This window comes from Fringilla coelebs (assembly GCF_963513975.1).
Source record: "Fringilla coelebs genome assembly, chromosome: 3".
In the NCBI taxonomy this organism is placed as follows: Eukaryota; Metazoa; Chordata; class Aves; order Passeriformes; family Fringillidae; genus Fringilla; species Fringilla coelebs.
Window position 1 is genome coordinate 58255282 of NC_140030.1, and position 25147 is coordinate 58280428.

The following is a 25147-nucleotide window of genomic DNA, read 5'->3' on the forward strand; positions in this document are numbered from 1 at the left end:
TTTGCCAAATAAAACAATTTGAGAGGAAGCTGTATCTAGGTGTCTGCCTGATTTTGTGGTTGGTTTTGTTGTTTTTTAACCTTCAACAGGATTTCACATATCCAAAAGAAAACATGTATAAAAATACTGGTTTGCTAACTGACCAGATCTATGTGTCCATTTTCAGTCAATTAATGTATTGCATCAGTTACAAAGCCTGTTAATACTACCGGGAATGTAAATGGGGTCTGTTGGGAATTTCTGAAACACACATCTGGGTGTTTTGGTGAACAGGCTCTGTGCACAGTTCTGTCTGCTGTCCATAGTTGTATTCAGCCACCTGGGAGAATGTGATTTGCCACTTGGAAGGATTAAAGCTTTCCCTCTTTATAAGAGGGGCAGTCATGTTTCACTGGGCTGTTACTATCACCTCTAAGCCGGAATAGCTTGGGAGAACGGATTGGCTGAACTCTGAGTTGCTTATCTGGTTGTGTCTGGGATCCAGACAGTAGAAGACTTAAAAGGCCAATACCTGTATCTTGAAAACCCACCAAGAGTTGTGGGCTCTCCACAGAGGAGTTTGATATGCTGTAGGGATGCCGTTCAGACTGGTCAGCTGGCTTGAGGCCACAGAGCCTGTAACATGACCTTTTCTGGAGGGAAACCAGCACACAGCACGTGTGCACCAGCACTGCTGATGAAGCCACCTGGATGATTCCTGAAATGCTTTGTAGTCATCGAGTTTGAAACGGGCAGTAATGCCTGGAGCCAGGGGGGCTCTGTGTGGTAGGCTCTGGAGCTGGCAGCAGTTCTCTGCACATGTGCAGTTTTTGTGACAGGGTGACAAGCTCCAGGATTTTTGAGTGTGGAAGGACTGTGTAATTAACTCATCAGCACAAAGAAGTAATGTAAAATACTCAGAGAAAAATTCTGAACTAGTACTCTTCTTCCTGTCAGGAAGAAGGGGGTTCAACCCATTCTCACAGTAGCAGTGTTTTCTTCCTTCTACTCATTAATGTGCCCTAGGTTGTGCTGCTTTTGATTAAAATGCAGTTCACAGAAGGAAGACATGAGACAATTTCTTCTGAACTCTGAGTAACAAACCATGCTCATGATTTGTCACTTTGGTTCTATTCAGCTGATTTTAAACATATTTGGATGCAGTTCAAAAGATGAATAGTTACCTTTATGGAACCTTGATCCCTGTCCCAAGCAACGTGGAAGAGGTCATCTGCTGAAGTGAATGAGGGGAGGTTCTTGTTCAGAAAAAAAGCATATGGTGAGGTCACATGTGCACATTGTGCAGAACCAAACAAAAAATTCAGAGGGGAAGTGTTGCCTCACAGATGGCACAGGGAGACACAGGAGATAATGAGGTCTGAAATGGGTCTTTTGCATTTCAGGATGTTCAGACTTCATAGATCAGGAAGGGTAAATTAGAGTTTAAGTACTGTGGTATACAATAGGTGGCTTCAAGCATGGGGTTTAAGTTGGCTTTGTGGGCTCATACATTTTGCCTTTGTTGAGTCTATTTGAGTTTTGTCCATTTGCTTTTAACTGGGAAAGGTTGTGAACTGCAGACCAGTTGTGGTAAGTCACAGACACTCTTGGGGTGTCATAACCCCATTTTGCCTTTACTGTAAATAACATACACTTGTGTGCTCTGACACCCCAGCTGGCAAGGTTTGGGGTTCCATGCCTCAGCCAGGTTTGAGGAAATAAGCGTGGACTAAAACTTGGCCTTATGTTGGCAGAAGTGATGTAAACTTCCCTCTACCTGGCCTATTTACCTCCCACACTTCATCCTTGACAAACAGGGCTGCTTTCTGTTCCAGGTAGTAGTTTTGTAGTTTTTTACACAGCACAAATTCATGTTGCAGCTGATGCACTCTGAATTTTCCTATGAAAGGCTGCTACTGTTCTCATACTCTTGGCAGGGTGCTAATGAGATGCTCAGCAGGATGTGCTCAGGAAGTAAAATTGTATTTCTTTAAATTATTAATTGAGTGGACATAACTATTGCTGAAATATGTACGGAGGAGATCCAGCTGCCCATTGAGAATTGCCTGAAAGCTTCAGAAGGAGAAATGAAAATAACTCACTTTGTGTCTCATCATACCAAACTTAGAACTTGAGACAATTCTGTGCCTTGTAGCAAAACTTTTTTAGCAACAACAGACAATTTTAATAATGACTGTTTTTGGAGTCACTCTGAGATCACTTTGACTCTCTAAGGTTTCTTTTAGTCCAGCCATTTTCATCATATGCTTCTGAGCAACTGACCTGGTAGACAATCTTGAGAACATTCCCTGATGCTTCTGAGAAGCTGAAGTCCTTTTTCCAGCCATGGTTTGGCTTATGTTTGCATTTTATGTGTTTGTACTATTAACAGGCCATGTGTCTTGTTTATTATGCTCTGCCAAATCCTTTTTCAGCTATAATGTAGAAGTGGCATCAGATAAATCAGTAACTTTTATTGCAGGTGCCTTATGGGCTAGGAGGACACTCTTGAGGACACTCGCCTCTGGTTAGGAAAATGGGTGATTTGGAGCACCTGCCAAGGCTACTACTCTGATCAGAGCTCTAGAGAAGCTCCTCTCCTCTTGATATACAGGCAGCCTCAGGACAGTCATCTCTTGGGCACAGAATTAGCCTTCAGGAATACTTTCCCTGTGGGTCATCTTCCACTGGGCTTCCTGCTTTCAAGTCCTTTACATTCCTGCGCTCAAATAAGTTCCCCGCTCTCTCTATATCTGTGTTGTCCAGGCATTTTGTTTGAGTGTAGAAATATTAAATTCATCTCTTTAATGCATTAGGATCTGGTAGTTTTAAGAACTATGTTGAAATGTCTTGCTCTGCCCTCTTTAGAACAGGATTATACATTTCTGTTGGCCAAGGAAGTGGCGACTCTCAGTTGTTCACTGAACCTTTCTGCCGTGTCTGGTTTCCGCCAGCTTGCTCAAAATACACTTTTCATTGAATTATGAGTGGTTTATAACTGTCAGTCAGGAGTGTTATAACTGCAAAAATCAAAATTTTAGCAGGTGTATTTAAAAACGTGCTTCTGAAGTATGCTGATCCAGTCATTCTAGATTTCTCTTTGTGTTTCAGGACTCCAGTGTAGAGTGCAGCTCACTTTTTCAGGTGTTTTAAGTAACTATTACTTGAAAAATATAGAGCAGAGTTACTTTTACACAATTTCCCCCCCTTTAAATATTCCTTGTTTACAGCATGTTTCCCTGTCACGCAGCTCAGACCAATTGTGTCATGGGCTCTTTTTCATATTAATTACTCTGTGTTTATTGCCTGTGTCTGGTCTTTATGCCCATCAGCACTCTCTGAATCTTCTATAGCTTTTCCCTTTGCTCTTTTAGCTTTTGCCATTGGAAACTGAAAAATCCCAATTCCTGACGCACATGAAAACAGCCAGCACAGACCTCAGTGATGCATGACTATGGATTCTGTTAGGGCTTACTAGAAAGGCTCTCTCCCTTTGTTTTGGGGTGGCGTGTTTGTGTTGCTATTGGTTCATGCCTCTGGCTGGCTCTGTGCAGTTTGGGATTGAAACTCTTATGCTTTATCTAGGATTTGAAAAGCAAATGGAGCATCACACTGACCTATTTCAGCCTTTTTGTTTTGCAAATGTGCTCTTGGAACTGCCCCTGCTATTATCCTATAGTGCTATGGAATGATTGCAGCGAGATGTTCACGCTAGCATCCCCTGCAAAAGTGGGCAGCAAGCAGCCCATATCATGGAAAAAAAAACCCTTACTTCTAAATATGGATCAAACCTAGGTAAGTATTGTATTGTTTGCTACTCTGAAGTAATTTCTATCCTTAAGCTGTCTGAAGGGCAAAACAGTTTTAAAAAAATACTCTATGTGAAATAAGAATCTTGATCAACATTAAAATACACTGACAAAATAAATTTTAATGACCTCTCCTAATACACAGAGGAGCAACTTCCTCAGGGCTATGCAGTCAGGGTAGTCAATATTCTCTGCTTACCTAAGATACTGGTAAGGATAGGTGGAATAAGCATATTCACAGATATGTGGATAGACAAACATCAGTGTTTAGGACAGAAGAAACAGATCTGACAGACTTCAAATAGTGACGACTTTCACACAGCGTGTCTCACATCTTCTACAGGGTAAACACTTGTAGGCCCCTTTTGACACAGAATATTCTGTGATCTGTGACTGTGTAAAAGTGCCCAGCTCCGGGGTCTGAATGAGAGGCCATGAATGCAGTTTTAGTAAAGCAACCATGAAAATGGACTGGAAGCACTGCCTGCTCTGAGCACTCCTTTGACATCAGAGGGAGAGCCCCAGCCTTGGTAGTGGCTGGGGAGGGGCTATAGAAATGGTGTCAGCAGGAGGCAGTGACTGTGAGCTGCCTGAGGAGAAGGGGAAAAGCATTCTGAGCATGTTAACAGTATTTTCTGCTACTCCCAGGTGTCCTCTAGCTCAATAGTTCAATATGACTTACTTAAGATGAAATAGCATGAAAGCCATTAAATGCAAACACATGGTATTGAGACCAGTGTGTGTGTGCCAATTGCAGGAGCTGCCAAGCCAATCTGTTACTTTGCCAACTTTGTCTTGCTCTCCATCCAGCTGACAATGCCCCCAGGCTCTCTGTTAAGGTGAAAACTATTTTATTTCAGTCCAGCCCTGGAGTTTGCTGTCACCTGGGAAGTAACAGGCCTTAAGCTGGTGGCCCACAGGGCAGCAACTGTCACCATTTCCTGTCCCAGAAAGAAGAGTCCCTGGAAGACTGGCCACTCTAAGGCAGCACTAGACAGACTCCAGACTCCTGTACTTTGCTTGCTGTCAGCTGCTCTCTGCAGACCTTCATTCTCAGCTGTCATATGCAAAGTTCGTGAAGGTTTATTCACTAGCAGCAGCACAGAAACAAAGCCTGCTGTTGGGTAGAGTGACTGGAAAGCTGAGCAGCTTCTTGCACCGTGGCTGCACTGGCTGGCTTGTGCTTTGTGCCAGATCTTGCTGTTGTCCTGCCCAGCAGAACAAAACCAAACCTTTTGTTCTGCTGCTGGCTGTGTGCCGGGGTAATGGGTTTTGGTAATAGGAGCACAGTGGGCCCAGAGAGAAAAGACCACTTTCTTGCTGCTTTGGTAAGGTGGTGAAGGACATTTAGGTATTTAATTAAAACCCAATGCAAATTTCAATAATGGAAAGTAAGACCCCAACCAAATGGGCAGTGAGTCTTCCCTAAAAAGCTGCATTTAAAATGTTGCCTTCTGGGTCTTGTGCTATTTGCCATGTCTTCTGGGGGCTGGGATGGAAGAGAGGCTGTACTCCCAAACTGGAAATGGGCAGCATCCTCAGATGGTCTCCTGGACCCACTGTAACACTGAAGTACAAACAACCAGACTTTGCCTCATGTGGCACGAGCAAGGAGCACTGGCAACCAGATTCCCTGAGTGGCTGGTACAGCCAGCTCTACAACTGCTGTCCTGCTCAGCTCAAGCACTGCTCGAGAGACAGGTCACACAGGCAGATGCCCTGTCCTTCTCTGTCTCCCTGAAACAAGTATCTCAACAACTTCCCCCACCACACACATTCCAGCTTCTCGTACGGCTGTTTCACAGAAAGGAGAAATTCTGTCTGCTCTCACGATGCAGTCTTGTAGCACAGAATTTAGCTGGCAATGGAAACGAAAGACAATGCAATAAATATAAGAATAGAATCGGTTTATTAGAGCTATTTTACATAAAGTAATCAAGAACAAATTACTTGAAGAACTATTTGTATACCATGACAATATTCTTGCTGACTCAAAGTTACTGAAGTACAAAAGACGACATACAAAACAATGCATGCCTCATTTGACTCTGGTTTTATTGAGACCCATGAGGAATGTGACATCCTTGGGACAGCCAAACAAGACAGACAGCACAGTGTGTGTGTAAATATATATGTATATATAACATGTACTGTACACATTTTACTGGTAACACATCTGCAGTTCACTCACATATATCAATTACTTGCTCTAATTCTATGAGAATTTTGCTGGGGTGAGGGCAGATCACCGAAGCTTTCAAGCTTTGCAGGGAGCTATGGGATAACCAGCAGGAATCCTACACTCCATCATCTCGGGTAGAAACTGCTGTGTGCTGTTCTCACACTGTGTGAGGGTGGTGGGCTGGATGTGGAAATGGCTGAGCCCTGAGCTCCAGGGAGAGAGACAGCTCTGGGATTGTATGTGGAATCACAGAAGGGTTTGGGTTAGAAAGGACCTTAAAGATCATTTAGCTCCAACCCCCCCTGCCCTTGGCAGGGACACCTTCCACTAGACCAGGTTGCTCAGGGCTCCATCCAGCCTGGCTTTGAACATTGCCAGGGATAGGGCATCCACAGCTTCTTTAGGCAGCAGTACATGACTGCTGTTCAGCACTGGGAAGTCCAAGCTCATCCGCTGAGGAGCTGCGTTTTTTAATTTCAGCATTTAGCAAGCATGGCTGCTGCTAGCAGCACAGAGGTTTAAACCACGTGAAAATAACATGCTTTCTTCCTTAAATCCCAATTTTCTTTGCAAAAGCTGGTGCCTGGATAGCAACTGCTTTTAATTAACAAAGCAAGACACATTCTTTAATGAAAATACTCCCAGTGCATCAGGTGGAAAGAACACACCTGGTCTCTGCAGGACGGTGAAGGAATGTGTTGGCTGGAACATCCTGGTCCCCACAGTGGTGGCAGCACTGAGAACAGCAAGATGGACAGACTTCCCCCCACACCTTGGCCAATGCAGCCAGGCTGTGGAGCCTTGGCTGCTCCAGTGCACGGGCCCTGGGGTGCACTCAGCCCTGCCTGCTGTGGGAAGGGCATGAGCCAGTTTGGGGTCTCCCCACCTTGCAGTGTCTTCTGCACAACAATCAACTACAGCTACTCTCCAGAGCCTGAACGTTTTTTATTTTCTGAGCAACGTCATCTACCCATTTTTTATATGATCACCAAAGGGGAAGAGTATGTTCTTCATCTCATAGGCTTCTTCTACACTTGAAAATAAACTAAGGATTTTGGTCCTTTTATAGAGGCAGAGATTCATGGACACAGGAGAAAGGGGAGAAAACAACAGACCCAAATCCAGGTTTTAGAGATACATCCCATTGATGAGGTAATCGGACTCTTCAGATGTAATGGGTCGAGCTTTTTTGAGCTTCTGTTTCACTAAGCGCAGTCTGCAAGCAACCATAAGCAGCAGCAAAGCAGTGATTGCCAAGCCTAAGGCTAAGGGTAACACAGCACCTACAATGAGGTTAAGAGAAATTACATTTTATTTAACACAGTGAGACGCTGCTAGAGAAAACCTGAAATTTTTCTTTAAAAATACAGCTAGTCTACCACTTAAATGTTAGTAATTGGAACAACTCATACTATGAAACTAAACTGCAAGATCATGTTAGGGACAGTTCAGAATATATAAATACATGATTCAATTCTTGACCACTTTATCTATAGCACCTGACTGAAAAACTGATGTAATTCAAAATTAATTCACATGGTTGGTCTTACCTGTTTCTGGGACTGGACGACCACCTCCAAGCTGATCTCTCTTTGGCATCATTATGCCATTCCCATTTTTATCATCTGTTCTTTTCCCTGAGGAACTGTTATCTGCACAAAATCAAGCAAGATAAATAAATACTGCATTTCAGTGACTCAGGAAATCTTATCCACAGGATACTAGTATTAAATAATGTGAAATGCTTAAACTTATGGGGAAAAAAACAAACAAAAGAACAGTTTAAGAGCTTCTGACTTTGACTGTATAACTTGAATTTTTGAAATAATGTGAAACTAAAGCTAAAATTTAAATTCAATTTTACATCCCAAACTACAATGCATCTCAACCAAAAGCAAGGGCACTTTCACTGTGCTGTGATACATTTGCTGGCAGCCTTCAGAAGTGTTACAGAGCTAGCAGAAACACACTATGCTACAAGAGCTGTGAAATATGAATGTGAAATGTTGTAATTGGAATTACATGTAGTGGTGGGTACTAAGGAAGTGTTTAAGTCAATTAGCCTGGAACATGCACTGTGTGTAAGTCCCACCCACCAGCACCAGCTCTGAAGAGCTGCAGAAGGTGTCCCTGGCAGTGGCAGCAGCAAATGCATATGACTGCTAATTAAAGCCTAAATTGTTTCATCGGTACTGTCATGAAAGTCTATGCTAATGTTCCCACTCCGAGGCAGAAGGCAGCCTCCCAGGCTGTGGCTTTACTGCCCTGCCATTTCGGCTGGGGTGCATAAACACTGACTTCACCCACAGGGAATGCCGTAGAAACAAGCCATGGCCCTCTCCTCACTGGGCTCCTGATGTTGTCCTGGCATGTAGTGGGCTTGGAAAAATCCTAACAGTGAATGTACTGGCCTTAAAATACCCAAATGGTATCAGAGATGTGCAGGACCACCTGACTGTAACTGACACCAAAACCAGCAGCTGTTTTTCCTGAATTAAACTAAATGAATATTTGTCTTTATTCTGGAAATACCCAAAAGACATCAGCTCTTGTTAAAAGCTGCTCCAGCCTGCATCTAAATGCCTATTTTACAAACTTGTTTCCCTGCCATTTAAGTAAAGGGAATATTTAAGTCAACTGCTAGTAAAGAAATTTGGCAAATATGGAGAAAAGTTTAGTGGGAAATTTTTGGAAGGGTAGAAGAATAGAATTCTTTCAATAAAGCTTGTAGGGTTTTGCTAGGACTTGTGGCTGTTCTTACATGACTGGAGAGACTAACAGAGTCAATGCTGCTCAATATCTTATCTGTTATCTCTAGAACACAAAGAGCAATTTCTCCAAAGAAGATTAGGAGCCTGGCATAAAACATTTTACATGGCTTTAATTTGGTTTTCACTTTCTCTTGATTTTCTAGTCTACTCCAAATTGGAAATTGTCACTTACAGCCCTTTCCAATTACCCTAAATTACAGATCTAGGCTACGGCTACTGCTGTGGGTGCCTCCGCAGTAAAAACATGACTAAGGCTTGGGCACTCAGTCAAATGTTGTAATGCCAGCCCCAAACAGCACTGCACGGGCAGCCTGGGACAGGCAGAGGCCCTGTGCCAGGGGAATGCAAAGCTGTTATGGTGATTTATACACTTGGCTTGGCTGTGCTGGGGAGCGCAAATCTTCAGCCTGCTTGTAAATTCAACCCATCTGCATGACCCTGTTTGCTACTGGCCACTGCTGCTTATAAACCAGCCCCCTGCTCACTCCAGAGTGCTGTGCTGCTCCTGAGTGTTTTCTGTGTTCATCTGCAAGTTCAGGAGTACCAGAATATGCAGCTAGGCTTAAGAACTTCCCTGGAGAAGGACACCGGGGCTATTTGGAGGCGGCCATGCAGAAATGCTGCGCTGGCCTTTGTAGGAGATGCAGTCTGGGTAACTTTACTACCATGGAAACATGTCTGCAGAGAGAAAAAAGACCCTTTCATTGACATCAAATGCCTCTTCCTCCATCCATTCTCAACTTTGAAAGAAAATGTTTGGCCTTTCAGCTTGGACAAAAGTAGACCATGTGTCTGTTGCAGAAGACTCAGTGCCCTGAATGCCTGAGGAGGTTATCTCAGACTTGGTGTTCCCCTGGACTTGCCCTGCTGTAGAGGAATCTCACTGAAAATGCAGGAGTACAGAACAAGATTTATCCATCGTAAACAACCAACGATTTTTGGGTTTTGTATTGGTTGGTTGTGGATTTTTTCACTTTACTTTGAATAGATCCCCTGTTAGGTCAGGCAGAAATTTTATACAGTCCTTAACTTGGACTTGCATATTTTCATACTTCAGTGTAAATCCTTAAAAAGCTTGTATCAAGTCAGAGCTAAGCATGAAGGGCCACTGTAAGGAAGGTTAAAGGAAATTTGGAACAGAGAATCTATTAAGAGAAAATGGATTCTAGAAGGAAGTTCCCTTAAGTATCACCCTCATAGGTAGAAAGCTCATATATCTGCTGCCAGGAACTATATCTCACAGTCCAAAACATTACAACTTAGCCCAGCTCCTTTAGAGAAAAGGAGAAAAGATAAATTTGGTTATACTTGACAAGGAAGTCCCTTTATTAGACATCTTGACTGAATTCTCAGAGATGAAAGCTGCTTATGGAGAGGTAAGTAGCAGAAGGGACAGGCCTTTATTGGTACTTTAGCCACTACTAATAAACAAATGTCAAAAAGAAAACAAAGAAATTCCCAAGTCCTACAATGTCTTGGGAAAAACTTCTCTTGTTAAAAATCAACAGAAAGCTCCTGTACCAAGCACAGAGTGTAGCAGGCAGCTGCCATATGCCACACGCTGTCTCCAATAGGTGAAACCTTCACTTACTCTGCCTGCAGTTCACCTGATTTAAAAGCATCACGTTTTCCTTTCCATGGATTGTATTTCCATGATGATCTGAATCTGTTAGCTGAGAATTAAGAAAAATATGGCCCTGAATGGAGCACTTGCAAGTGAAAAGCCAGAACTTGTGCTGCCACTGTAAAGCCATATCCCCTAATATGTATCTTAAGTAGACAGCTTTTCACCATAGTGACACTAAAACCACTAAAGCTTATTTTCAAAATTTATGTTAAGTAGTATATAAGAAGCCTGGATGTTTGCAATGTCAGCTCCAGGCCAACTTGAACATGATTGCCTTGGTCCAATGACCTTTACAGTGATTCAGAGGCAGAGGTTCTACCTTGGCCCCAGCAGCAGGAGACAATCCCTCCCAGAACAGGATTTCTGCCACTGGAATTGTTGAACTTTTGAGGCTGCCGATATGATTTCTGCTCAGCATTGCTTACCTCTTCTCAAAAATGCATCTAGCATTACTGCCCTCCTGGACACGTTTCCAGATGAGCTTTATGGAGCTGCTTCAGCATTTCTGAGCCTCTCATTTTTGTATCACATAATTATTGGATTTGATCCGTAACCTCCCTGAGATGGCAGTGGTGGAGGGAAGTCTAATTAATGGTTCTGGGTGGATTTTAAAGAATAGATTAGATGCATGTCTCTCCAACTCCACAAAGATTGTGGTGCTTCCCAGTAGGGCAGGACTTGAGCCTCTCTGGAACTCTGTGAATCATTAATGCACAGCATGGGACTCTGTAAAGTTTCAGTGTCTGCAGGAGAAGACAGCAGCTCAGAGCAGATTTTGGCAGAGCAGTTTTTGGAGGTGCCCTTCAGACTCATGTACCTAGCACCTCTTCAGGCCCCACCCCATGCACCCTAACTGGAATCAATCTGTAGGTGATTTTAAACCTCGCTGAGCTGTTTGCTGTTTTTTGTGGTTAGAAGTATTGGGCTCCTGGTCAGTAAACACTGGATCCTTTTATTCCACAGGGAAATAATTAAGCATCTAAAATTAAATTTTGACTGAGCTGTGTCAAAAGAAGAATATTAAACCCACAAGAATTAAAACAGCTTGAAATCTTGCCAGTTGAAAATGAGAAGATTACAACAGGTACTGGTAGTACACTAATCACTGAAGGCCCATCATGCTTCTTTACTTTTCTAAGCATCTTTTTCTTTGCTTGTGTACTGCTGCGCAAAAGGCTACCTTTAGAGCAAAACTGGTGCAAGTAAGTAACTGTGCAATGGGTAAACACAGAAAATGATTATGCAAAAATGCTTCTGCATTGTACTTCCAGTTATAACCCTTGATTATCAACTGCTGAAGGTGGTGACCTCAGTTCTGGTTTTATGCCTGGATTCACAAGCCAAATGATTTTTGAGACCTACTTAGCAGCTGACTTCCCACTGGAGCCTGCAAAGCCTTTAGGAAGTTTGATGTTCAGTTTGGGTGGCCCCATATCAGGCATCACTCAAGACTATGTGAGTGAGAAGGGTTTGAAGAGACTTCAGAATTTTAGTCAGCAGTGAGAAGTTATCTAGAGGTCATCTATACTGCCAGAAAAGGGGAAAACATTTGGGAGAGGATTTTTCTGTCAGTCCCCACAAATTCACTGAGGCCCGAGTGTTCACAGAGGGTTCCCTTTGCGGAGTTTTCACTCCTTCTGCACTCCACAGATGAAGCACAAGCACGCTGAAGGGAACGTCCAGGTGCCAACCAGGGCAGTGCCCTTTTCAAAAGTCGACAGCAGAGGGCACTGAGCACTGTTGCAACTGGAAAATAAAGCTGTGTCTTGGAGCACATGAATCAGTCTAAACCATGAAGAAATAAAAGTCGGGGTTTGTACTGATGCCAGGCTCTGTGCACACAGTTTTGCTTTATATAATCGCAATTTCAGATCATTTTAATTCATCAGCACGATCCTTAAAAGACACATCAATTTCACTGCAGCTTCTGGAGCTTTACCAAGGCCAGGGCTGGGGCTTTGCCTGTAATATCACACAACAACTCACTACAGGCTTGCAGCCACTGTGCAGAACAATACTGGGGACCTGTACATGGGCACCTGAGGTACCTTGTTACCAAAGCCCAAAGACTTTTCTACAATGATGAAAGACTGCTCCTGCCCTGGAGACAGAGTTCAGGAAAAAATAAAAGCCTATAATAGTAAAGATATTAGTTCAGGAAAAAAAAAAGAGAGAAGTAATACTTAGCACCAGGAGAAAAGCAATTACTCTCACCCAAGTTGAACAGTACTTTATTATGGGCTCCTGAAGTACTCCCCTACAGATTTCAAGAGCCTTAATACATCAGCCTACACAGCTGAACCTGTGGCAGAATATTTATTTAGTTCACTGCACTTTTTGTTCCTTAGACTGTATTATTTCCCTAGCATTCCTACATTTCAACTTTCTTTTTCCACCTAGTATAAAAGAGACTTAACAATAATAAATCAAAACCTACTTAGAACTTCATTATTACAGGTTTCTTTTGTATTTATTTACATTTGAAATTTTTTTCCTCTTAGCCAGGCACCAAAAGACAAATTAAATTTAAGGTGCAAGACACTTCCTTTCTTTAAGGGGAAGGGTTTATTGAAACTGATTCAATTCTTACCTGGCACAAATCCACTGATTTGTTTCTTTGGTCCCTGAGAAAGCGATTGGTTAGACATGTCTGCATCCACTGAGAGAAGTGGTGGATTTCTGGCAGCGGCTTTCAGGGTGTTCACTGCAGAGTTTTCCTCTGTGTTTTCAGTCAGTCCTGCAGTTCTTTGCTGGGTAGTGCCAAGAGCTGCATGTGTCACCGTCTTCCGACCCGAGCTGACTGTTAACAGAAACAAAAATTTTTGTACAGTGCTTTTGTTGTACAAAAAATGCTTGTACAACAAGGGAATGGAAGTGTTCTTAAGGAAGACTGTCCAAGATGGGCCTTGAGGCAGAATGAACAACTTTCTCGGGTTCATGAATGTGAGTCACAGATACCTAACGCTTGCAAGTACACTCATGACCCCTACAGTGAAATCCAGCAACCAAAATACAATGAAAGAGTGGTTAGCCATTGTGCCTTTCACCCTCTGGTGGTTTTTGCTCACTTAGCTGAGAATGGGCGCATGCTGAGGGATGACTAACAAATGCAAATAGCATGATGGTCAATCAACTGGTTCCCTTTCGTGTCCACAGAGTTTCAGATTCTTGCAAGGTGTCTAACAGCACAGTGAATGGTACCTCTGAGACATCCTTTCACACAGAGACCACGGTTCTTGTTTCCACAATCATCATGCAAGTGCAAAGCTGATCTTTTAACTGCTGAACACAAAACCTGTCACTTACAGACCCTTGACAGTTTTAATATGCTTTGAAGAAAATTTCTGAGCACCTGCGTATGCAAATATTAAACCTTCCCATGTGCTAATTCCAATGAAAGACTGGGAGCAAACTGCTTGCTCACAGGGAGAGAGGCCACAGAAGTGGCATTGTCCCCCTTTGGTCATTGAGGCTGTGGTTACTTTCACAGTCTACTGTGCCACTGTGGCCTGGCACACTTACGATTCTGGCAGAAAGTCTCGTCTGATCCGTCAGGACACTGTCTCACACCATCACACGCAAACGTGATGTCAATGCAGCAGCCATCATCACAGATAAACTGGTAGCGAGAGCAAACCCCAACACAGGCTGTTGAGAAACAATTACCAAAAGACAAATCCAAGTAGTAAATACTGAGTCAGTGACTGAGTCAGTGACTAAAATCTGCAGCATGGAGGAAAAAGCAAAACCACGCTATGTCAAGAAGCACCAAGAACAAGGCACAAAGTCCAGACTCAGCTGTGTGACATGGTATTGACTCAGAAGCAAATATAGGCAATAGCTGATCCTGGCACCATCATCACTAGCCTGGTAATCTGTTTATCACAGGAATACTCAACCTGGAGGCTGTTGCACCTTACACCTTGTGCAGCACCCTTAAAGTGCTTTGAATTCTGCTGGCCTAAGCTGAAAGGAGATCTTCCTAGGCTTAAAGGATGCAGAACCAGTCCTGAAAATGAATAAATGAGATCTCTGTGGCTGTAACTGCATCCCTCCAACACGTAATTCCTGCTACATATCCATTCAACACCAATATGTTGCTTTACATGCACACATTTGGACCATATGGGATCTTTTATGGCATATTTTCTGCAACATAATTAAAATACGCAAAGAATGCTCATCATTTATTGACATCAACAATCCAATGACTTCAATACAGCACAGACCAAAATAGGACTAGGTCACATTCTCACAAATTACTTTCACCAGAAAGAACTGACTGCTGCCTGCTTCAACATTTAAATTCCCTTGGAAATGGAGAGTATCCCCCGATACCCCATTTTGCATACTCAAAGCTTTCCTGAAACCCATTCTGATTCTGTAATTGTCAAGTGTTTACATCTGTGCTTTTGTCTTTCCAAAAGCAGTGCAGTTCATCACTTCGTAAAGCACTATCAAGTTCAGTGTTTGATTAGTGTTGTAAGAGCAAATCAATTTGCATAAGGGAGCACAGCCTTTGGTTGTTATCCTGCTGTGTACCAAATGAAGCACCAGGCTAAGGGAAGGATGCCAGGAATGCAGACAACTATTTAAAAGCCCTAAAATCTGAAAATGCACCTCCCGAACTTCAGCAGTAGTAATAGCACTGATCTTGCACGTATCAAGGCATCAAGAACTGGTCTGGCTACAGCAGGAGCACTTGAATTGCTAATGTAGCTGGGGAATTAGAAAAAAAATGAAGATGGTAAATCCCCTATGTGCTTCATACAAAAGATACCCCAGATACCCACACCAGCAAATAAACAAAGCAGCAAACCTCTCTGGCTGCTTTAGCTGAATTAAATATTAATGAACAGAACTCTATCATCCATTACTGGAACACAGGCATTATTAAGCAGATTTTTTTTTTACTGACAGCTTATTGCCACGGGGACTACCCTCTCACAGAGAGATATTGTGCTGAGGCAGAGCAAGATTTCCACTGGTTCTGCTAAACATGGTGATAATGTTATTTAACTTTGTGCCAGAGCAGCAGATCTGCACTAGCAACTTGTTAATTACAATGTAATTAGAAGTTATTACATTTAAGAGCAGAACTGACAGCCACTGAAATCTAACTTACTTTCTACCTTTTATGCTTTTCACATGTTTTGAAGCTCAGAGTTTAAAAATGATAGGTCAGTTCCAGCTTCAGCTTCCCCAGTAGCTTAAATGCATTAAAACAAAAAACCATGTCAACTTTCAGACTATAGGCGCAGGTCAGTATTATTCTTAGTCTGCCTCAAACATACTATAAAGTAATTTTACTGGGGTCTTCCCAATAGCACAAGCCATGTCATGATGCCCACACCATCTGACTGTTACAATGCACCTGACACTGTGTTAATATTTCACTCTTCCAATCCTGCATGCTTATTAGCAATAGAAGGGCAAATACTCTGCCTGAAAGTATTATTGCTTTAACAGGCAAGTGATGCTTGTTTCCTCACTTTGAAAGAGCGATTCAAAGCTGAAAGAGATGTCATTATGTAATAAGCAAGGGCAAACTAAAACACTGAAAATGGAGAACAACATTTTTACCTTTATCAAGACCCTTGCTCTGCTCTGAGTACCATACCCTAGATGTCTCAGAGGCAACAGCTCCAGCCATTTTCTCACCTGCTGCAGAATGAACCATGGGCAGAATGGTCACAGAGACGTTGTCAGAGCTCCGCTGACCTGCAGTGTCTGTCACAGTTAGCTGGAAAATATACCCGCCTTCCTGAATGTGGGACAGTTTCAGTGTTCCTGGCTGTGGTACCTGAGTGAAGGCACACAGTAAAAAAATATATTGGCACAATGAATCCATCCATGAACATCCAGGAATAAGATTAAATACTTCCTACACTCCAGTCAGCCTATTCAAGTGTGTATTTCAGCATGTAACATTTGATCTCTTTTTTTTTTTTTTTTTTTTTTTGCATCCATTTGTAAAAAAACCCCAACATTCAGGTTGTGTTGTCATGATCTACTCAGTTACTTGGAGCTGTGAATCTCAACACACAAATGGAAAAGAAATGGTCACATATATTTAAATCAATTTTTGAGCAATTAGAAATGTAATTTTAGAGGATAGACAGTAAAACATTGGCCTTTTGCTCTTTATCAAGTTAGTCTATAGACAATATAACATGGGTCCACAGAAATAAATTTTCATGCCTGAAAGAGAATAAGAATTTTTTATTAATATAGCCAGAGTCCTAGACCTTCCATTATAGAAGAGTGTATTTATACGCACATTTTTTCTCTCAGTGAGAAAATTTCCTACCTGAAATTTCTTTCCTTTTCTATTTACATGAATGCACTCAGTTATCTGATCAGACTGTTGAGTACCTCCTGATGGAGTGTATGACCCCTTACAGTTTTATTCTTTAATGCGGTAAAGAAATTATTATGCTCTAAAAAACACCTGCTGTTGTTAACTGTGACTGTTGGTAGAGCAAACGTGGTATTGAAAACTCATGAGCCATGGAGCCCAAGCCTCTTCCCAGTGCTGAGACAGAGAAATGCAACTGACTTCTCAATATACCACCACTCCTCCTGGTGACCTCTGTGCTTTCTTTTTTTTTTTCATGCTGCCCTGAAAAATGCTGGCCTGTTTCTGCTTACACAGAAACTCTGGCTCAAAATAGATAATCAGCATTAAAAAAAAAATCCAACCCATTACTGTCCCCAAGTGTCCAGGAGCTGTGCAGCTACAGAGTGGGGGTAGCAATCAGATTACCTAAATTACCTAAAAAAGCAATAATCAGTCACAACAGGAAAAAAAAAAGGCTTCCTTTTACAATATGATAAGATCTCTTTATAGCAGTCCTTCCCCCTCCTCTGCCTTCTATTTATTCTTTGCTACATAAAAGCAATGCAACAGCTGCCTTTTATCTTATTTAAACACACTCCCATCTCCCCTGTAGCTATGGATTCATACATTATTATCAAAGAATAAATTAAACACAAAATCCAGTAACTTCAGGGCAGTAACCAAAGCACTAAAGACATCAACTGAAGAATGCATGAAAAAAATCATAGCTATTAATTCAACTCTAGAATTTAAATTATCATGGTTAATCACCAGGGTACATATCTGTAGGAGAAATCCCTGCTCATATGAACACAATGGGAAAGTATTTATTTAAGCATAAACATGTGTCAAATTCATTTTCTGTTAACAAATATAAAAAAGCCACCAAGGTTAATGTGAATTTTACAACTTTGAATGAATATACAACTAGTCTGTATTTTATAAAGTGACTTTGAGTAATATTAAAAATATAACATTTAAATGTTTTTATTAAATTCTAATTTTTGTTTTACTCTATGTTACTAAATCACAGGTTAATTTAAAAAGTATTTAATTGCTCTTTAAAGAAAATAATGCTGCAATGGTCCAATTAACAAGTCTTTGATAATAAAGATGATATCTAGCAACTAGTCTTAAAGCTTCATTTTGCTTCACACTCTCTCACCTCTACATATCCTTCCTGCTCTAGGTGGAGCTCCCAGTGTGTCCTGGATGTTGTGGGCTGTGAAGAGACTATGAGTAGAGTCTGTGGACTTGAGACTTTTTTTTTCTTTTTCTGCTAATCCTACAGCATTCACAAAAAAGACTAAACTGAAGAATTGCTCTCTTCATGGGTAATTTGAAATCCAAGTGCAGTAGAAAATGCATGGATAAAATATCTCATAGGATTTTCATCATGCTTCTTTGTAGCTTCTCCATAAGCACTGACAGGAGACGGTTGGTGAAAATCCCTTATTATTTTTAGTAACTGAATTACTGAGGGGTCTCTAACTGGGGTGACAGAAGCTGAAAACCAAGTGCAGCGAGCACAAATAAAGCTGAGCTCAAATCCAGTGGAATATTATTATCTACTTGTTTGCTGCTGGCTGTCCCACGCCACCCAGGAAAAGGATTAACTGTGTAAGCCACTAGAAATAATCACTGGAACTACCCAGGGACACAGTGTAGTCTCCTTGACTGGAGGTCTTCAGGATGGGATTGGACAGATAAAATAATCTCATTGAGGCTCCTTGTCCCACAAACAGTTGGACCAGATGATCTTTTGAGTTCCCTTCCAACCTGGGCTGCTCTACATTTCTGTGAAATAAATGTTCAAGTTGTAAAGATATCCTAATTTTGGTGCCTGGCAGACAGATTTCAATATAGTTCATATTTTTAGCTGTACATTTAAAACTTGAACACAACAATCTGGAAGTAACTGGCCGCAAGAGGGGCTGCAGATGTACCTGCATTTCAACCGATGAGTCGCCCTGCAGCAGTGTCCAGTCATAGTGCACAATTCCATGGTCATCGGAGCTCTCCCGGCCATCCAAAAGCACCCAGTCCACAGGTGACTGCAGCACTACGTCCTGGCCCGCCCGACACTGCGGAGGCTCATCGAATTCTTCTTCTTCTTCAAAAAAAAAGAGAAGATCAGTTATTTATGAGGGAAGGCTGAGTGATTATTTATATAAAACACTTTTCTTTCTTGGTTAAGGTATTGTTTCACCTCTGTGCAACTTCCTGAAAGAGGAACATGTTCATTAGTGCACATTTTGTTAAGCAAAGTAGTGCCTGCTTCTATTTTAGTTAATTGTCCTATGATGTCTTTGGAAATTAACATCAGAAGCACATGGCATAGAAAACTTCTCTAGGTACCTGGGTGTTTCAGCAATACAACGAAAGGATTATTAGCATGAGTGTACTTTTTTTTCATCTGAACTAAGGAAAATAGGTTTAAATATAACTTACTGCATCATTTTTATACCTTTTATAGCACTCTGCTTAATTACATAGGCTTCTAGTCCCTATTTATAATACATCATTATAGGAATGAAAGACTGATTTAGCATAAGGTGGCACCCTGATGAGGCAGTGCACATGATGATTAAAATTCATCAGACATCATGAATTTTAAGTGCCTCATTTAAGATATCAAAAGCTCGATTTTCAGACTATTTAGGATATTCAGAATATTTATTCACAGAATTTTGCTATATTCAAAGTACAATCTTTACTGAATAAAATTGTGAGTACTAAGTACTTTTGCCAATTGGACCACAAGCTTTTGGGTTAGACTAACAAAAGTGTAACCCAAAGACTGTATCTTTCTACAGCTCTCCACTCGAGTGTCATTCCTTCTCTGGGCACCCTGAACTGCCAGGGTGTTCTCTGCTCTTCAAGCTCTGCAAAGGATACTCTGTAAAGGATATTGATGTTATGCTCAGAAGAGCAATTACTGAAATCAAGGTTGTAACTGCACTCCATGTGGGCAGAGCTGCACAAGGAAAGGTGCTTTCCCTTCAGTGTGGGGAATATTCCTTGAACCTGCTCTTCAACAGCATCATGAACACGCTTGAAGCCTTGTAGATCATAGGAGCAGTGGGACAACTGTTTATCTCTGACTAAACAGCAAAATTCTTATTTCTTGGTTTTCTCTGCAGTACTTCAGACATAGAAAATTTCAAGGTAAATGTCTAAAGCTAGGAAAACATACAATAACTACTTTCTATAATAACAGTAAGTATGAAATGGTTCTTACTCATCCGATGACAAAGGCAGCTTTGTCTAATTTGTATACACTCACTTCTCAAAACCAACTTTGTTTAAAAAAAAACATCCAGGTGCAAAACTCCCCCCAAAATTCATTGTTAATAAAACCCCAAAACAAATTGTTAATTAACACCATCATTATAGTGCCAGGGCAACTTTTATTTGATATAAATGAGTTACGTACAGTCTTCACACAGTTACTTACTTTACAAATAACTGTCAAAAAGAAACTAACCTGGGTCTCAAACAGCACAGCCCAGTCTTCTGCTTTCTACCTTGGAAAGGGGTTTCATGTCACCTGTCTGGTTAAAATGCTCTGCAGGGGCAGAGAGAAGCCTCACTTCCCCTAAGCAAAAAGGATGCTCTCTTCCTGCACTAACTTTATACTCCAGCAGCATGAGTTGCAAGGGAAGGACCACATCGAGCCATCACAGAAGTTCATGCCCTTTGTTAAAGATGAGTGAGGGACCACACAAACCTCTGGTCCCAAAGGATGGAGGCACCATGCTTTGCTTGTAAGCCACCAGATCATCTTCAGAAAGGTAAATCAGTGGCAGAAAGGAAAATTTGGCCTGATAGAGACATACGGCATGGGAGGAGACAGCCTATTGAGCTGAAGATTCTTTTGCCACAGCAAAGTTTTAAGCAAGGGAATACATGATCCTTAGTGAAAGACCTCCAAACCTGGGGAATAAGAAGTCAGCATAAAGCCAAGGAGACAAACTCACTGGAGGCATACTCCAAGGAGCCACTGGCAACCACCACTCGTGGGAATAAAGCATGATCAGCCACAGGTCAGCATAAAATCTCTTCACTTCTGCTTTCAACTTGTATGTAAGTTGAATGTAAACAAGCAGTATGGAACTGAAATACCAGGTCAACCCTCTGAGATGCTAGAGATGGCTGCTTTCTAGAAAAAGGGGTGAAACACGTTTTTCTCTGGGAGACAACACAATAGGCTTTTTTTTCCTCCTGCTTTTTATTTATTTTGCTCCCTCCATCCTTTATACAGACTTGTCCTGTCAATAATGAAGCTTCCAGTTAGTTTTCTGAATGAAGGCTTTGTTATTAAAGGTTATCTCACTGTCAGCTCCTGAATGTGTTTGGTATTAGTTTACCTTGATGTTGAATCCTCCCATTGCTCACCACTAGTGATCTTAGAGATCACTGTATCCCAATGGATAGAAATATTTTGGAATTATGAGGGCACCACATCTGTGGTTAAATGTTGGTTTGGTATTATCAGAAAGAAAATAGCGGAAGACTCAAGAAAAAAAGTACTCAGAAAGAAAAATAAAAAAAGGAGCAGCTAAAATGTGAACCCCTCATGGAAAAAAATCTTGAAATGAAAAGTTCTTTCCTAAATTTTTTTTAAACTAATTCATAGGGTGACAGAAGGGAAAAGAGATGTGCCTTCATCATCCTGTTGTCCAGATTGTTTTTCAATGTAATTCAAGAATGCAGTGGTAACAAAACATCAGAGCAAAATAATTCAATCTTAATTTTATCTCTCCTGGTCTATGTCACATCTGACAGATGTTTAAATAAAAGTTCATTCTCCTTTGTGGCTTTGTTTCAGCTCCAGTGTAATTGCATTAAGAAATCATAATCCCCTGTTTCCAATACCACCATCACCCACAAGGCAGACTTTTAAATAAAACCAACAGAACACAGAGCAATTTGCAGACTAGGAACTGAAATTGCCTTGCAAGTCCAGTGTTGATAGTCAGAAAAGCTGCCAAAAAGGCAAAGGATTTAAGAACTCTAGAATTCAAGAGCTCAAGGAATTCAAGAAATTCAGGGTTTCTAATTGACAGAGCATCATTTGTACAATATATTATTTATATTGTGCCATAACTGCACCCTAAATTAGTTCTTAATGTGTTTTAATAGAATTAAGGCAGTTCAAAATGAAGCCTAATTCTGTGTGACTTTGATGCAAAATCTCATCTTAAGCCTTATATCATGCAACTGCATACAGGCTAATGAAATACAACTACCACAAAGCTGCTACATAAATAATACTGTGGAACTAATCCTCCTCCTGTTGAAAATATCAAAATCACACCTTGGGTTTTTCTGGTTCCTTAAGTTTGCCTTATCTCTATTGCTGAGAGATCCTTTCTTGCAGCTCTCTAATCTACCTGCCCATGAACTTTGCAAAAAATATTTAGGAATCATAATGCCTCTACAAATCAAGTCCCTGCTCTCTAGTATTTCCAGGGCATTCCCACTGATATTCTCATGAAACGTGCAGGACTGAATGGACCTCAAGCCTGAGGTCTCCCCTCCCAAGAGAGCAGTAACAGCAGGCACATCTGGACACTGTTTTCACCCGCACCAACACCACGTCTTCCTCCTGTTGCATGCAGTGACTAATTTACTTCAGATGAGATCTATCACTGAGTAAGATGCAGATGACATTTGGGAAAGTACTGTCCACAGAGATAATGAAATTAAGTCAAAATTAAGAAGAGACTATTTAACAACAGGAGGTGGGGAAAGGCAAACAAGTTCTTTGAATCAGGTGCTAGGAAACAGACTCCAAATTTAGAAATCCAGATTTGTTTTTATCTACAGCTGCTTGCTCTGGATAATATTGCTCTTAAATATACTTCAGAGTTGAACAAACAACTGCTTTTGATGTGGCCTAGTTTCCAGAGGTGCTTGTCGAGAATGTCCATGCTGTGTCTGGACTACTGGGGAGGTATCCTTGTCTTCTTCAGCCTAGCTCTTGAGTTCTTAAGCATGAAAAATCTCGATTTAAATGAGTAAGAAGCTGTCTCAGGCAATGACATTTGGACAGCAGCCCCAAGAACAGTATGTGCTTGCTCTCAGTCTATGCACCAGGTTATGGCATAGCTGGGAAAAAAAGCACTTCATGCTTTTGAAGGTGCCAGATTTGCACAGTTCCTAGGGAGCTGGGACTTCTCTGGTTCCCCAGGGAGTGTGGTGCCAGTGAACACGCACATCCCACTGCCTGGCTTCCAGCCACTGGCACTGGCACAATGCCCTGCCAAGGGCTCTGCAGAGGTAGAGATACTGAGGGATGGGTTTCCCCAAGCCCAAAACCCCCAAAGCCCTCACAGAACGGGTCAGGTCAGAAGGGACCATAGTGGGCCATTTGGTCCAACCTCCCTGCTCAAGCAGGGCTGTCCCACAGCACATGGCACAGGATTGGGTCCAGACGGTTCTTGAGCATCTCCAGTGAGGGAGACTCCACACTCTCTCTGGGCAACCTGCTGCAGTGCCTGGTTATCTGCACAGTAAAGAAGTTCTTCCTTATGTTCAGCGGGATCTTCCTGTGCATCAGTTTCTGCCCGTTGCCTCTTGTCCTATGGCTGGGCACCACAAGGAGAGCCTGGAGGCATCCTCTTGGATGGAACCCCCTCCCCTTAAGGTATTTATACACGCTGGTAAGGGCCCTTCGGGCACGGCCGGGCCGCCTCTCCCGGCCCAGGGAACCCCGCCGAACGGCACGGCGCAGCCGGCTCTGCTCGCCCTGTCCTCCCCCCCACCGGCGACTCCCCACCGCCCGGGAGCGGCTTCCCGGCGCCGGAGCAGCCGCACGGACGGCGCCCGCTCCCCGCCGGCGGCTCCGCGGCCCTGCCGCCCCCGCTCCGAGCGCCGCCATCTCCCCGCAGCGCAAGCCGCTTACCCGTAGGCGGCGGGGCGACGCCGGCTGTCCGGCGGCTGTAGGAGCTGTAGCCGCGGTGCGGGGCGAAGCGGCAGACGGGCCGGCCGCGGTGCGTGCAGTTGAAGAGGTAACAGCCCGGCTCGGCCGCCGTGCCCCGCGGGCGGGCGGGCCCCTGCACCACGGCCAGCGTGCAGCGCGGCTCGGCGCAGCAGGCGTCCAGGCACTGCCGCCAGCCCGACACGGCGCCGGGCGCCCGCAGGAAGGTGGCGCCGGCCGCGATGGAGTCCTTGGTGCGGATGATGGAGTCGGGCCTGGCGGAGAAGCCGCCGCTTCCGCCGCACCGCTCCCCGCCGCCCCCTCCGCCGCCCGCCGTCGCCGGCGGTCCCGGCTCCTCCTGCTGCAGCTGCCGGCGGAACTCCTCCAGCAGCGTCTCCACGCCCGAGATCTGCGAGCGCAGGTCGGCCAGCGGCGCCGCGCAGCGCCCGCCCGGCAGCACGGCCCGCCCGCCCAGCGCCGCCAGCAGCACCAGCACCAGCGCCGCCATGGCCCCGGGCGGCGGCGGCGGGAGCGGCTCCCCCCGGGGCACCCCCAGCGAGCGCGGCGCGGGGAGGCGCCGGCCCCGCCCGGCTGCACCAGGCGGAGCGGCCGCGCTCAGCACCCGGCGCCCCGAACAGCTCCGTCGGGCCCCGCCCCGGGACCGCCCCCAGAGCGACATTCCTGCAGGAGCCGCCGTGATAGGAGAAGCGGCAAGGGGCACAAACTGTAAGAGAGGGATTTTAAGATGTATGTTAGAAAGTAATTCTTTACTGTGAGGGTGGTGAGGCACTGGAACAGGTTGCCCAGAGAAGCTGGGGATGCCCCATCCCTGGAAGTGTTCACGGTCAGATTGGATGAGGCCTTGCACAATCTAGGCTAGTTGAACGTGCCCCTACCCATGTCAGGGGGATTGGGATTTGATGGCCTTTAAGGTCCCTTCCGTTCTGTGGAAGCCCTTAACATTCTGTGATTCGACGGTTCTATGACTCCACACGGGGAGATGACACCTGCAAACAATCAGAGTTGGGTAGGGGTCACTGAAACTGCTGGTGGTTCTGTGAACCTGAGGAGACAAAAAAGAAATTGCAGAAGACTCCATTTCAGGCATGGCATTTCTGTTCAGAAATTGCAAAAAAAGAAAGCCAGTAGTCAAAAACTTAATGTGCAAAGCTGTGACCTCCTGACCTGTGAAAAAAATCCCAGATAGGATCTTAACCCCACAAAACAATGGTGAAGAACTTCCCATGCAAGTTTTTGAAGTCTTTGCTAAATGAGTTTCAGAGAAATACATGCAATTAAATTAATCAGTTTTACATCTGTCACAACAACATCTGTTTTATCATTAAAATATTGCTGATTCTGTAACACAAATTAATAACTATTACCGCTGAAAATCAATAATCCTTCAAAAGAGCTGCTTTGTTATTTTTTGTCAGATGCATGGAGCCTCAAAAGTGCTAGAATGGCGCGTTGAGACCTGTGTACAAGCACTGAAAAACATAAGCCTGCCTGTA

General features: G+C 43.3%; 1 protein-coding gene across 1 annotated transcript; it reads right to left on the minus strand.

The window, feature by feature from the left end:
- Window positions 1–6950: 6950 nt before the first annotated feature.
- LRP11 (LDL receptor related protein 11) lies at window positions 6951–24141 on the minus strand (the record flags this gene model as incomplete). Its single annotated transcript, XM_084202536.1, has 7 exons — window positions 6951–7253; window positions 7521–7622; window positions 12959–13168; window positions 13891–14016; window positions 16030–16171; window positions 18655–18821; window positions 23619–24141. 7 exons carry the CDS (start codon window positions 24139–24141, stop codon window positions 7099–7101), a joined length of 1425 nt encoding a protein of 474 aa, XP_084058662.1. The 3' UTR covers window positions 6951–7098.
- Window positions 24142–25147: the final 1006 nt, after the last annotated feature.